At 55.2% G+C, this 13,462-nt stretch overlaps 2 protein-coding genes across 8 annotated transcripts in view; one reads left to right on the forward strand and one right to left on the reverse strand.

Annotated features, from left to right (window-relative positions):
* Positions 1–2,582, reverse strand: part of EVC2 (EvC ciliary complex subunit 2) — a 134,496-nt gene extending 131,914 nt beyond the window's left edge. Inside the window, 1 exon segment of the mRNA XM_045056604.1 lies at positions 2,273–2,582. Coding sequence (XP_044912539.1) covers positions 2,273–2,473 — 201 coding nt within the window. The 5' untranslated portion in view covers positions 2,474–2,582.
* A 1,915-nt stretch (positions 2,583–4,497) lies between these two features.
* The window catches only part of EVC (EvC ciliary complex subunit 1), a 76,202-nt gene continuing 67,237 nt past the window's right edge, over positions 4,498–13,462 (forward strand). For 3 of the 7 annotated variants that reach the window (XM_045056605.1, XM_045056606.1, XM_045056607.1), the window contains exons 1-2: positions 4,498–5,126; positions 11,935–12,057. In XM_045056605.1, coding sequence (XP_044912540.1) covers positions 4,513–5,126; positions 11,935–12,057 — 737 coding nt within the window. In that variant the 5' untranslated portion in view covers positions 4,498–4,512. Of the gene's footprint in view, positions 5,127–7,867; positions 7,888–11,934; positions 12,058–13,462 lie in introns of those variants that run through there. The other 4 variants (XM_023253319.2, XM_023253320.2, XM_023253321.2 and 1 more) reach the window with 3 other exon arrangements.

Genomic DNA, 13,462 nt, shown 5'->3' on the forward strand with positions numbered 1-13,462 from the left:
GTCACCTCCACTCTTGCTCTAACTTCCGCTCTCAGTCCTCTATCCTCTCCCCTGCCCCCAGGACGGGGGGAGGCAGGGATTCTTTAGAAAGATGAGCCACAGCGTGTCACTTTCCAGCTCAACACTCACCTGCCTTCCACCTTACTTAGAATCACAGCCGGGATGCTGAGCATGAGCCACGGGACCTTTCCTGATCTGCCACTCTTCACTTCTGGCCTCGTCACCTCCATACCTCCCCCCCCCCCTTGCTCCGTCGACCCCCCTGCCTCCTTGTTGGTCCTGGGCCACACCAGGCACACTCCACCTCTGGCCTCTGGCGTGGCACTCCAGAAGGCTCTTCTCCTGGACATGGCCTCGCCCTCCCTCATTCCACCCAGGGCTCTGCTCACCTGCCACCTCCTCAAAGCGCCCACCCTGACCACTCGACTAGACAGCACTCACTGCTGTCTTTCCCAGCCCACTCCGCCCACTGTATTGCTCTCTGCAGCCTAAACCACCGCCTGGTACCTCTGCTGAGGCCTTGTCCTGCCCCAGGAATGCAGACTTCCCCAGAGGAGAGACTGCTTGTTCTCTTATATCCCAAACAGGGCCTGGCACCTAGAAACTTGTCCGTAAACACCGGAAGTGAACGGCTAACTCAGAAGCGTCTTGTCCACTCAACCCTTCAAGGCCTTCTCTCCTCCCAACAAACTTTCGACAGAACTTTCCGCCACGGTGAGAATGTTCTATGGTCCGTGCCTCTAGCACACATGGCCATTAAGCACTTGAAATGTTGACGTTTAAGTAACCACACGTGGCTAGTGGCTCCCGTGCTGGACAGAGCATCACTTAGGCCATCTGGGAAATGGTTGTCACTGCCTCTCAGTTTAGCCTTCGCAGGAAGGGACAGATAATAAGATAACACTAAGCATCTATCTTCAGGTTTTCAAAGCACTTTCTTGTGGAGCCTAGCAACAAGTGTCCGAAAGAATGTTCCGGCATTGGTTTCTCAGAGCAAGTGCGGAGCAGGCCAGGTGAGGGGGCTCTGAACACGGGGACCAGGGTGAGAGCACCACACGGGCCTGGGGGGATGGGTGACTCCCCGGCCAGATTTTGTCCTCTGCAAAATGGGCCAGACACATCCCACCTCACGGGACAGGAGTACATGAAAGGACCCTGTGAAATGTTGCCATGGGGACTTTTTAAAAGCTCAGTAAATCAACGGTGTTATTACTTCGTCTTCTCTAGTGAATATCTAATAGTAGGAAATGAACAGAATCTCCTTGAAGGGCCCTAAAAATCTGTAGCACGTGTAGCAAGCACCTTGGGGCCTGCAGGCATTGAACCCAACAGGACCGGGGAAGCCAGACCCTGGGGGGGGATGGGGAGGACCCCAAGGCCTGAGGGGAGAGGCCACTGAAAAGGGCAGTTCTGGGAACAGAAGCCTAACTCTGCCAGGGATTGGTGGGAGGGGGGTGTGGGCTGGGGAGGGAAGTGGTCATAAGTATATCGCACACCACAGACAGATCTCCCACCCTGGACGCCAGCCATCTGGGGGAAATGAGTGGGAGAGAGCACAAATTAGGGGGTGGGGGAGACTCAGAAGGAACAGTCACCAAAGGCCGGAGGCTAAGTAGTGGGGACGGAAGCTAAGGGCTGGAGCGGGGTGCAGAAAGTCCAGCGGATTGGGTAAGGGGGGGGGGCAGGACGCAGAACTGATGGCCACTTTTGGAGGCAGGGGAAAGGGGAATCTAGGGAGACAGCCAGGGCTCTGTGCCTTCCCAGGTTGGCGGCCACAGTGGGAGGGGAAGGTGGGAAGTGGGTAAATTCAGCAACCAAGACGGTCAACGAAACTCCAGCCAGGAATCCCAACTGGGCTTCTAACAGCCGCTGCACTCCAGGCGTGCTCCCCTCTGCGGACGCTGCATCCACGCTAACTCGCCTACCTCGGCCCCCACCCGCGGGGCGGACGCTGCAAAGGCTTACAGACCAGGAATCGGGAGGCACAGGAAGTGAAGCGGCTTTGCCCAGGTCACAGGGCTTTTAGGCTTCGGGGCGAGATTCGACCCAGGCGGCCGGCAAAGCCCAAGCCCGAAGACACCGCGCGCGCTGCTTCTTTCCTGGGACTTCGCGGGTCTGGGCGCGATACACTAGAAACACCCGAAGCGTCCTACTCGGAGCTTGCCCTCCCTCCGATAGTCTCCCCAACTCGAAGGGGCCTCCCCGCCGCCGGTGTAGACGAAGCCCGGCCCGGCCTGAGTCCGACCGGAGACGGGGGAAGCGCCCTCCTTACCTGCGCAGTCCGCTCGGGCCCCGCCCCGGGAGCTGAGGAGAGAGCCGGGGGACGCTGCCGTCCGAGGGGGCGCCCGAGGGGACCCGGGCCCGCGGGGAGCCGGCCTCGGCCCCCGGGCCCAGCGGGCGGCGCCAGGGCGGCGGCCAGGAGGCCCCCGGCCAGCACCCACGTGGCGCTCCCCGCGGCCCCCGCGGCGCCCATCGCCCCTCCGGACCCGCGACCCCAAGGTGGCGGGCGCGGCTGAGTCGCCGGAGCTTCCGGACCCCAGGCCCGCCCCGCCGCCGAGCATGCTCAGTACGAGCCGCCGCGGAAAGTTTTCTGGAACACGCTCGGGCATCTGGGACTGGGCGGGCTGGGAGGAGGCTGGGTGGGGGACGGGCGTGGGGCGGAGGGCAGGAGCGAGCCTGGGGCCACACTTGGGTTTGCTCGCGCCACGCCTGGGAGCTCCTCTCTACCCAAATCAGATCCGGATCGGGTCAGTCGTCTTCTCCCGAAGATTTCAGAGGCTCCAAGTGCCCCTCCACTGATGCCTCCCGGGTTCTCAGCTCAGAACCATCTCCTCCGGGGAGCCTTCCGTGACACATGCACACACCGGGCTGCCCCCAAAGCCTGCTCCAGACCCACCAGCCCCTTATCAGAGAACGGAGAAGCATCTAGAGAGGCATATAGCCGTGTGTCCTAGAGAGCCCTGAGGGGACAGGACAAGATAAAGAGGGGCTGGGAGGGAGACTCGGGGATCAGGAACCAGAGGGAAAGGCCACTCTCACTTTCTATTGGATTTAGTTCAGCCCCATTGGGCTCGTATTTCCTGAACCCTTACTGTGGATTAGCCCCTGGACCTGCCCAGGTATCTACCAATTTCCAGGGCAGACAGGTAGTCACCCCAGCCACTGTGGGGAGCCGGAGAGAGGGGATTTGGTGCCTGGAGCCAGGAGGCAGCCCGTGAGCAAACTCCTTAAACTGTCCAAGGGGGTAAGGTTGTAGAGAAGGAAGGGGCCACAGGTACCGGGAGAGAGCCAGGTAGAGTAGTCTCTCTGCTTCCTCTTGCTTCCCCTGAGTCCTCAGTGACCTGCTCCTTGGGGAGAAGTTTCCTGTCCTGCAGTCTGTCAAGCAGCCTCAGGCCAGTAAGACTGGCACCTGTCTGTTCCTTCTCCCCCAACCCCTCCAAGGACAGGCCCTCCCTGGCTCGACACAGACAAGGCAGTGGGGTTTGAGAATCGGAAAATGTATTAGCCAGGCTCCCCGCAAGAGGTACCACTGCCCTGGGGGGAGGGGGTATCTGGCAGGATGCCAGGAGTGAGCCAAGGCCGAAGGCTAGATGCCAGCATATTGCTGAAGCATCCGTTCTATTTGACATGAGTAATTTACAGGGTGGTTTTAAGAGCCAAACAACTTTACAATAAAGTAAAACGCAAAGAACACTGCATTTAAAAAATAAGTTCTTAATGTCCGAAGAAACAGCCAGCATAAAAAGCAAGAACTTCAGGTTGTTGCCCCATACACGTTCCCAGAAGCCTTGGAGATGCTTCTAAGGAAACATTTAAGTAGAACTGCATAGTGGAGAGTGCGAGCTCTGAAGCCAGCCAGACACGGCTGTTAATATATCTGTCTCATTTCCTAGTTGCGAGACCTGGAATGAGCAACTCTTCCTCTCTGGGTGTCCATTTATTATATAAAAAGTAAATCCGGGTAATAGTTCCCACCTTGCCCACCTGGAAGGTTCATGAGGTAATGCGTCCCCAAGACAAGAGCCGGCATCTAGAGCTCCCCAGTAAATGTTTGCTCAAGCAAAGAGCAGATGGTGAATTCCTCGGGTTGTTTATCTCCCCGCACAGCCGTGAGATCCCCGGTGTCTGGACCTCGTCTGGTCCCTTGCGGGCCTGGGGCTGGTTCCATCAGCAGGTTCTCTGTGAAGGCTGAGCGAATGAATGACCACGCAGTGTCTTGTTCCTAGTGCGGGCTGGGTGTAACAATCTTGTCTCTACACATTATCATAAACTATTGACTATCCATAGAAGGGGATTAAAACAGGAGCCTTCAGGCTAACAAGTTCAGAGGCAGTGGCGGACTGTGTGGTCCAAAGACGGCCGACAGGTCCGGGTGAGGAGCCGGACTGGAGTCGGACTCTCACTAGGTCACTTAGCCGCCTTGACCCTGAGCTTCCACGTCTGGAGAGTAGGCGGAGAATGAGTACCCATGCCGGAGGGCTCTTGAGAAAGTTACTGACATCAACAGGCTAAATGCTTATCCCATCTTACACGCTCGAGAAACTTAACCGAGCAACACCCTCCTCCGTGGCTGGGGGACCCCCCTCCCCACCTCCTTCGTTCCCGGGAAGCCAAGAGGCCCCGGGGACTCCCCTGGCCGAGCCGCGCGCCTCGCTCCAGGCATGCTCAGTGCGAGGGCAGGCCGGGCGGGGGCGGCTCCAAGTTTTGGGCGGACCACCCAGGCTCCTCCCTCCGGCCGGGCCGCGCGGGGAAGGGGGACCGGAGCCGGAGGCTGGAGAGCGCGCAGGCCGGAGGAGTCGGAGGAGCGCGCCGCGCCCCTGCCCGCCCGGTCCCCGAGTTCGCTTGTCGCCGAGCTGGCGGGGACGGTGCCCCGGGCGGCGGGCCGAGGCGGCGCGCGGCGGCGGGGGCGATGCGGCCCGCCCGCCGCCTGAGCGCCCCCGATGGCCCGCGGCGCGGCGGCCTGCGGGAGCGACGCGCGGCTGCCGCTGGGCCGGGAGGCGGTGCGGCCGGCGCCCGCGCTGCTGGCCCCCGCCGTGCTGCTGGGCGCCGCGCTCGGCCTCGGCCTCGGCCTCGGCCTCGGCCTCTGGCTCGGCTGCCGCGCAGCCCGCCCGCGCCCACGGCACCAGGTGGGTAGGTTGGCGGGACGCGCGGGTGTGGGACGCGCGCGGCGCGGGCCTCCTGCGCCCCGTGCGCACTCGAGCGAGATCGCGGGCAACGCGCGCACCTGGTCCTGCCCCGGCTTCCCCTCTGCCCTGGGAAGGGGGCTGGAGATCCATTCCAGAGTGGGGGAAGGGAGGGCGGCGGTGGAGTAACAGGAGGGCACCGCCCTGGGGCCCCCAGAAGTGGCTGCTCCGTCCGACTCCGCCGTGCGTTCACAGACAGCCCTAAAGCGCTCTGGGCCTCAGTCTCCACATCTGTGGCACCACGGGTTTGGATTCGCAGCTGGCCGAGGGGCCCAGCTGAGCACGGTGGACGGGGTGGGGTGGGGGGGCTGCGGTCCCCACCCATCCTTTCTGCTTCCTGCTGGGTGGGTGACCCAACTAGCCTCTGTAGACCCGGCTGCCACCCTGGTATGCATTCATGCATTCATTCATTCACTCATTCATCCTTACAATCAAAGTTTGATGAGCGCCTTCTGGCAGCCACATCCTGAGGGGCTGAGACGCGACATTCCCGTGCAGGGTAGACCCCGCCCTTGCTGCTGGAGGTTCACAGCCTCCAGAAAAGGGCTGCAAGTAAACATTTGATTGTAACACAACCTGCTGAGCTCCATGATGGGAAACCATACTGCTAACACCTGCTGATTGCTGATTGTGTGTCGGGCCCTGAGCCGGATCGTCCACCTGAATTATCTCACTGAATCCCCAAAACAACTTTGTGAGTTTGTTCTGTCAGTGACCCCACTGTGCATTTGAGGACACTGAGGCACAGAGAGGTGAAGTGACTTGCCAAAGTGACAGATGCGTGTCCAAGCCCAAAGTCACTGTACTCTCCATGAGAGGCAGTGGTCACAGGCTAGCTGCATGAAGGGGATTGATGGGGGCTTCGTGTGACCTTTGTTGCGGGATCGGGTGTCGTGCGGAGAGGTCTGGCATACAGCAAGGCGTTCATTCGATCAGGAGTGACGTGATCACTGTCTTGGGTCCTTGCTGCTTTGACCTCTTTGAAGGATAAAGTCTGGTAGGATCTGAGTTGAGGTGCGTGGTCTTGTTGCCTGAGTTCCTGGCCCATTCGAGAAGGAGACAAGCCCAGCAGGTGGAAATGCGGGCTCTTTCATATTGCCCTGGACTTCCGGGGAGCGTTTTTGCTGGAAAGGAGTGATAAAGGCTGAAAGTTAAATGTGTTGAATGCTTATGGGCAAGGTTGAGGTTGTCACATCCCGCTGGTGATTAAGGGACACTGAGAGACCTCGGCTTCTTGTGTGAAGAGAGAGGTTACACGTACAGAGCCTTTGCTGGGTGACCTGTTCCGAGCCAAGCGCTTGTGGGATTTGGGTTCTATATTCTCGCTCCAGACCTCTGAGTGGGGGAACTGTCATTATCCTCACATGCCAGGTTAGGAAATCGAGGCTCTACAACGTTGTTCTCGGTCCACGGCCACATGGCGAATAAACGGGGGGGGGGGGGGGGGGGGGGCTGGATTTCAACCCCAGTCTGTCTGAACACCTAAATCAGAGCTGAAAGCTCTGAAAGCCATCAGCTACTTGGTGTGGTAGCGGTCAGTCTCTGTCTTGGTCTGTCCGGGCTGCAGTAACAAAATACTATACGCTGTGTAGCTTATAAACCACAGAAACTTATTTGTCACAGTTCTGGAGGCTGGAAGTCCCAGATCAGGGGCCAGCACGGCTGGGTTCTTGGTGAGCGCCTCTTCCAGGTTGCAGACTGCTGACTTCTCACTGCCCTCAGAGAGTACAAGGGTCGGGGACTCCCCGGGACTCTTTTGTAAAAGCACTCCTCCCTTTCGGGAAGACTGGACCCTCCGGAACTAATCACCTCCCAAAGGTCCCACCTCCAAATGCCATCACCTTGTGAGTTGGGGTTTCAGCCTGTGAGTGGGGGGTGGGGCGCAAACCTTCACACCATAGCGGTGGCCCGTGTCACAGCTGAGGCTCACGGGCTTGGGTTTGTGCAGCTGGCCGCTAAGGCCTGCATTAGTCTGGTTGAAGGTCATGGTGGCTCAGACTAGGGCAGTAGCCTTAGAGGGGGCTCTGGCTCCAGGGTAGGGCTGACGGGGTTTTCTGATGATTTGGATGGGACCTTAGGAACAGCCTTCTTTATTTTTTTGAAGTTTATTTATTTATTTTTGAGAGCCAGAGGGAGAGAATATGTGTGCATGGAGGGGGGGAGGTTTGGCAGAGAGAGAGGGAGAGAGAGAATCCCAAGCGGGCTCTGTGCTGGCATTGCAGAGCCTGACATGGGGCTCGAACTCACGAACCGGGAGATCGTGACCTGAGCTGAAATCAAGAGTCAGATGCTTAACGAACTGAGCCACCCAGGCGCCCCAGCAACAGCGTTCTACGTGGACTCCTTTTTCCTCTTCTCTTCCCTACGTCTCTTTTTCTAAAATGCGCACGCAGCAATCTGTCTGGGTTAAAAACCTCCAGTGACTGCTGGTTGCCTACAGAAGACTATGTCCGATTTCCCAGCGCAAGGAAATGGAGTACAAGGTGGTCACCTTCCCCGGGACATCCAGCCTCAACACAAGGTGCCCAGGCACCCACGGCATCCTGTTCTCCATCCACCCAGAATCTCCTTGCTGCCGACGCTTCTCCACTTCTGCACATCTGTTCTCTCTGCCTGCAGTGACCTTTCTCGGCTTTCCCTACTCTCTGACCTTTCCCGCTGATCCTTCAGGAGGCAGAGAAAAGACCCCCTCAGGCTAGATGAGGTACTTCTTCCCTCCTGCATGCTGGGTTCCCTGTTCTCCTCTGGTCCAGGTCACCCAGCTCATAATTTTACCTTGCACCGCTTTCTTTCTGTTGTTTTCCTTTGTGTGTTCGTTGCATCTATTTCATCATCAAAACTTTTTATTTGCGTTGGCATTCTACCTGCTCATCAAGTGTTCACTTACCCCGTCTCAGAAAGCAATGCGTCTAATTCTTTCAGCTGGTTTTACGGTAATTTTCTTCCCCTTTCTAAAGAGCTTGCTTCCCTGGCTCCTTGTTGCATTTTTGGCTTCAGGCATGGCGTTGACTTCACACTGCCGACCCCCGGGCCCCCGGGAGGGTTCAGCTCTCTTTTCTTCTGTTTCATATGTACACCCACCCCAGCCGCCACCACCACCCTCCCTGTGTGGCTATTGGGTAATTTTGTTTCGATCAGCGCTCAGCGTTCCCTTTGTCAGGATTCTGGAAGCACTTTTTCACCGTGAGTCGAGGATCAGCTGCAATTGTGATCACTTTCCTTTTTCTCACTGCATTTTGTTTTCGCTGAAATGAATAGTTACCCAGGTTTTTTTCCATTTGCTTCGATTCTGCGTGCTCATTCATATAACACCGAACACCCCTCCTTTTAAAAAAATTTTTTTTTCAACTTTTATTTATTTTTGGGACAGAGAGAGACAGAGCATGAACGGGGGAGGGGCAGAGAGAGAGGGAGACACAGAATCGGAAACAGGCTCCAGGCTCTGAGCCATCAGCCCAGAGCCTGACGCGGGGCTCGAACCCATGGACCGCGAGATCGTGACCTGGCTGAAGTCGGACGCTTAACCGACTGCGCCACCCAGGCGCCCCTTATATACATTTCTTGTCGAGACACGTGAGGGGAGGGCGTTAAGCATTTGATAGATTTTATCTTCTTGCAAACACCGGGAAACTTCTCGCCTGCTCCCGTCTCAACCGGGTTGGCTCTCTGGACCACTGGGACTCATTTGGACCAAACCAGCAACAGCATTTCCTGGGAGCTTGTTAGAAATGCCAGTTCCTGGGCCCCATCCCAGACTCACTGATGAGAATCTCTGGAGGTGGGTAATCTCCACTTACATTTAAGGAGCCCTCCCAGGGACCGTTTTGTTTTTCAACATCAAGCAGCAGATACTCTAGGCTTTTGCTGTCACCAGTGGGACCTCTCCGGCCATCACCCTGGGACGTCTTCACCTCCCGGGAGTTACATCCTCTTCCAGGGGTCTCCTGCACTGTCTTCCTGGGCTAATCTCCTCACGTGGGTGGAGCATGAACTCCTGGATCTTCCTGCGAGAGAGATAGAGGGAGGTGCTTTTGAGAACTTCTGTGTCTGGAAGCATCTGTGTCCTTCTGTCTTTACACTTAGCTTGGTGAGAGCAGTTAGGTTGTGGACGCCAGGCTGGGAATAACCCCCCCTCCCCCGCCAACCCGGGAATCTTGAAGGCATTTTTTTCCCCATTGCCTTCCAACTGCCGTTGTTGATGTGGAGACATGGGGTTTTGTTCTGATCGCTGATAACTTTGTTTTGTTCCCCTGTAGAATCTGGAAGTAAGTATCTTTGCTCCCAGCTTAGGCACCAGGATGGATGTTGTTGACAATCAATAGATTCCCCTCCCTCCTACTGTGTATTCAGGAGGCCTTATGATGTGGAAACTCACTCTCTTTGATGATTCTTTTCCTTTTATATATATATATATATATATATATATATACACACACACACACACACACACACACACACACACACACTTTATTGTCTTTCAGGAACTCGGCTCCTGGTTTGGTTGAATTGGACCTCCCATCCATTGCCTTCCTTCTCTTCTGTTTTCCCTCTCTTTGTCTTTTTACCCTGTTTTCCGGAAGGGTCTTCTCCACTTTATACTTGTATGGCGCTTTCCACATTCTTAATTTTCAAGAGTTCTTTTTTGTCCTCAGAATGCTCCGTGTTTATACTGCCCTGTTCTTGTTTGGTGCAAGTAACATCTTCTCTTGGCTCCCTGAGGATATTATAGTTGCTTGATTCATTTGAAGTTTTCTTTTTGCCCACACAGCATCTATGTTTGGTTCACTTTTTCTTTTGGTTTGTTTGGGGTTTCTCTTTCATAGTAAGAGTTTGTCCTCAAGTGGCTGGCGATCCTTGGCTTCCTGGTTATTTTGCACTGGGGAGCAAAATAATGATGCCCCCGTGTGGAGTGGGTGAGGTTTATTTCCTACAGTCGCTACCATAGGATGATATGATTGGGTGCTTGCCTGTGGAACCCTTGTATTGGTCAGCCGTAACTGCCAAACAAACAATCCCTGAGTCCTTGGCTTCGTCATCTACACCTCTCTACCACACCCCACGCTGGTGCAGCCACAGGGCTTCTTTGGACGCGCTCCTGCCACAGGGCCTTTGCACTTGTGGTGTCCTCTCCTGGAAAGCTTTTTCCTGAGCTGTCTGAATAGCTGGCTCTCTCACTAAAAGCTTTTTCTCAAATGCCACCTTGGCCAAGAGGCCTTCCCCTCCCATTGCTCTCCACCCTCCTGTCCTACGTCACTTTTTTCTGTACCACTTACCACCCCTACTCTCTACGTATTTATTTATGTCACTCTGTCACTGGAATGTAAACTCCACGAAGGCAGGGGCTTTGTTTACTTCCTTCATTACTCCATTCCCGGTGACTAGAATAAGCCTGATGCTTAGTGATGCTTCGTAGCAGTTGCCGACTAATTCAATGGCCAACGGGCGATATTTCTTCAAGGCAAAGATTATATCCATGAGCAGCCCCAAGAGGGGCTTGATACGTGTCTCTGGCGTGATGGGATTTTAAATACGGTTGATAATCATGACCTATGAGATCGCTGCAAAGCCAGAATTAGCAAAGACTCGATCATTGCTCCCAGGGGAGACACAGGGCTGGGTTCCTGGAAGACTCCGGCCACAGCATCTTCATTAACCAGCCAATACGTAACTTTGTCTTTTTTTTTTTTTTAATTTTTTTTTTCGACGTTTATTTATTTTTGGGACAGAGAGAGACAGAGCATGAACGGGGGAGGGGCAGAGAGAGAGAGGGAGACACAGAATCGGAAACAGGCTCCAGGCTCCGAGCCATCAGCCCAGAGCCCGACGCGGGGCTCGAACTCACGGACCGCGAGATCGTGACCTGGCTGAAGTCGGACGCTTAACCGACTGCACCACCCAGGCGCCCCGTAACTTTGTCTTGTGTGTGTTTCTATTTAGCACATATTGTTGATGCATTAACATTGAACTCACGGCCAACAGCACTATCGCTCATGCCTGAACGAAGCTTATCGAACACGTGCATTTTCTCCGTGAGGCACACGCCAGCTTTCTTGCCCATAGGAACACCGGACCACACTCCAGCACTACACTTAGGGGTTATTTTAAACAACTACATTACCAACAGAAAGCACGGGTGTGTGAGAGGAGAATGGCATTAAGAACAAAAGGGGCCACCTGTCTGCAGTAGGAGACCCTGACAATGTAGTCAGGCAGCTCAAATTCTCTCCACCCTGCACCTGCCCAGGAGTGACCCCCAAAAGCACCACAAGTATTGATTTGGGGGGGGGGTTTACAAATAATGTCAGCAAGTAAGCAATTTACAAATACAGAACCTTTCCCATAATGAGGATCAGCCGTGGTTCCCAATACAAACCATTCTATAATGTACCGTTACCTGAAATATTTTCTTAAATGCATCCAGTGGCATTATGGGGGTTAACAGGAAAATTAATATTGATGGGCTGTTTCCTGCAGTAAGCTGTTACCCCAAGGAGCTCACAGGCTGCCAGGGGCCTCCAACCCAGAAGAACAATGGAGTGATTTTTGATCCAGTGGGGATGGGACAGTCCTGAAGGCTGTGTGGCTGACCCGACCCCGGGCGGGGGCAGGAGGCAGGACGCTACGCACAGAGGGGCCAGGCAGAGGCACGGAGATGTGTACACGTTGGGTGAGGAGGTGACGGCTCAAGGTATGGGGGCACCAGGCTGACCGGCTTCCCTGTGTTCTCCCCACCCCCACCTTTGGATTTTAGAAAGACGATGCTCAGAGTCTGCTCAAGAATTTGGAGTCTAACGTACAGGACCCCTCGGAAACCGGCTCCCCGTCCGGGAGGAGGAAGAGACACGCACAGACATCGAAGGAGGAGGCTGTGGACGTAAGCCGCGTGTTTGGGTTTGTTTGCCGAGTCGCACGTTGGGTGTTGTGTGCCCCGCCTGGCAGCACAGATGTCATCCAGATGAGCCCCTGACAGATTTCCCAACAGGCTTCGTTCCTGCAGTATAATTTACATACAGCAAAGTGCACAAATTTTAAGTTTTCCACTTGTAGCCAATACCCCGATCTGGAACGTTCCGTCGCCCCAGAAAGCTCCCCCATGCTCCTTTCTGGTTTACCTTCCCCCCGTCTACTGCCTTCCCTGCCCCTTCCAGAAGTGGCAGCTGCTGTGATTCCCATCACCACCGTGGTCTCACTGTTCTAGAATCCTGTGCTTTCTTGTGCTGACAGTGACTCAACACACTGCTCTTGAGGCTTTTGCTGTATGGCTGCACTTATCAGTAACCCATCCCTTTTAATTTTTGTTGAAAATTTTTTTTAATGTTTACTTCTTCCTGAGGCGGGGGAGGGGCAGAGAGAGAGGGAGACCCAGAACCCGAAGCAGGCTCCAGGCTCTGAGCTGTCAGCACAGAGCCCCACGCGGGGCTTGAACCCACGAACTGTGAGATCTTGACCTGAGCCGAAGTTGGAGGCTTAACCGACGGAGCCCCCCAGGCGCCCCCAATCTATCCCTTTTAATTGCTCAGTCCACTGTGGGGATATATCACCATGCGAGTTGTTTCCAGGGTTTGGCTCTTCTGAATGAGGCCTCTGTGAGTGTTTGTACATAAGTTTGTTTCCGTTTTGTTTTATTTCTTTTACGGGAATGTTAAGTAAACGTCCAGGAACTCGGGCTCTGGACCTCTTGATAGACATGTTGAAGGTGGATTCTCCCTGTTCCTTCCTCACTGGCCCCCACACTGCCCAGCCTGAGCTCGCCGTGGGGCATCATTTCATGCATGAGCTCTGTGGATAAGGAGGGTGTTTCTTCCAAAGGTGTGCTATTTCTAGACGCTTGCCGGTCCCCAGAAAATACTATGGATCCTGGCCATTTACCCTCAATTGCCCAAAGGTAAATATAGACATTTACACAGGTAGATGGGGAGAGAGAGAGAGAGAGGGAGGGATGGAGAACGTCCTGAGAAAAGGGGAAGACGGAACTGAGATTTTTTTTCTTTAGCACCTACTGAATGTCAGGCATTTTCACATATGTCACTTTGAATGATGGTGAGCACTCGTGTGGATTACCCCCAAGCACCTCTCTGAGCAGCCCCACGAGGCAGATCTATCTTCCCGAGGATTCCAGACACAGGCTTCCCTTACGCAGCCCGATGGATGGATTAGCTGCCCTCGCGGGGCTGCAGCGGGAGCGGGCCCCTGGCACATAGGTGCTGTGTGTCCAGCTCATGCTCCCTGCCTCTCTGTCCCCAGGCGTTTGGTGTCCCCATGTGGCTGCATGTGCGTGT

This window comes from Felis catus, chromosome B1 (genome assembly GCF_018350175.1).
Source record: "Felis catus isolate Fca126 chromosome B1, F.catus_Fca126_mat1.0, whole genome shotgun sequence".
NCBI classification, from domain to species: Eukaryota; Metazoa; Chordata; class Mammalia; order Carnivora; family Felidae; genus Felis; species Felis catus.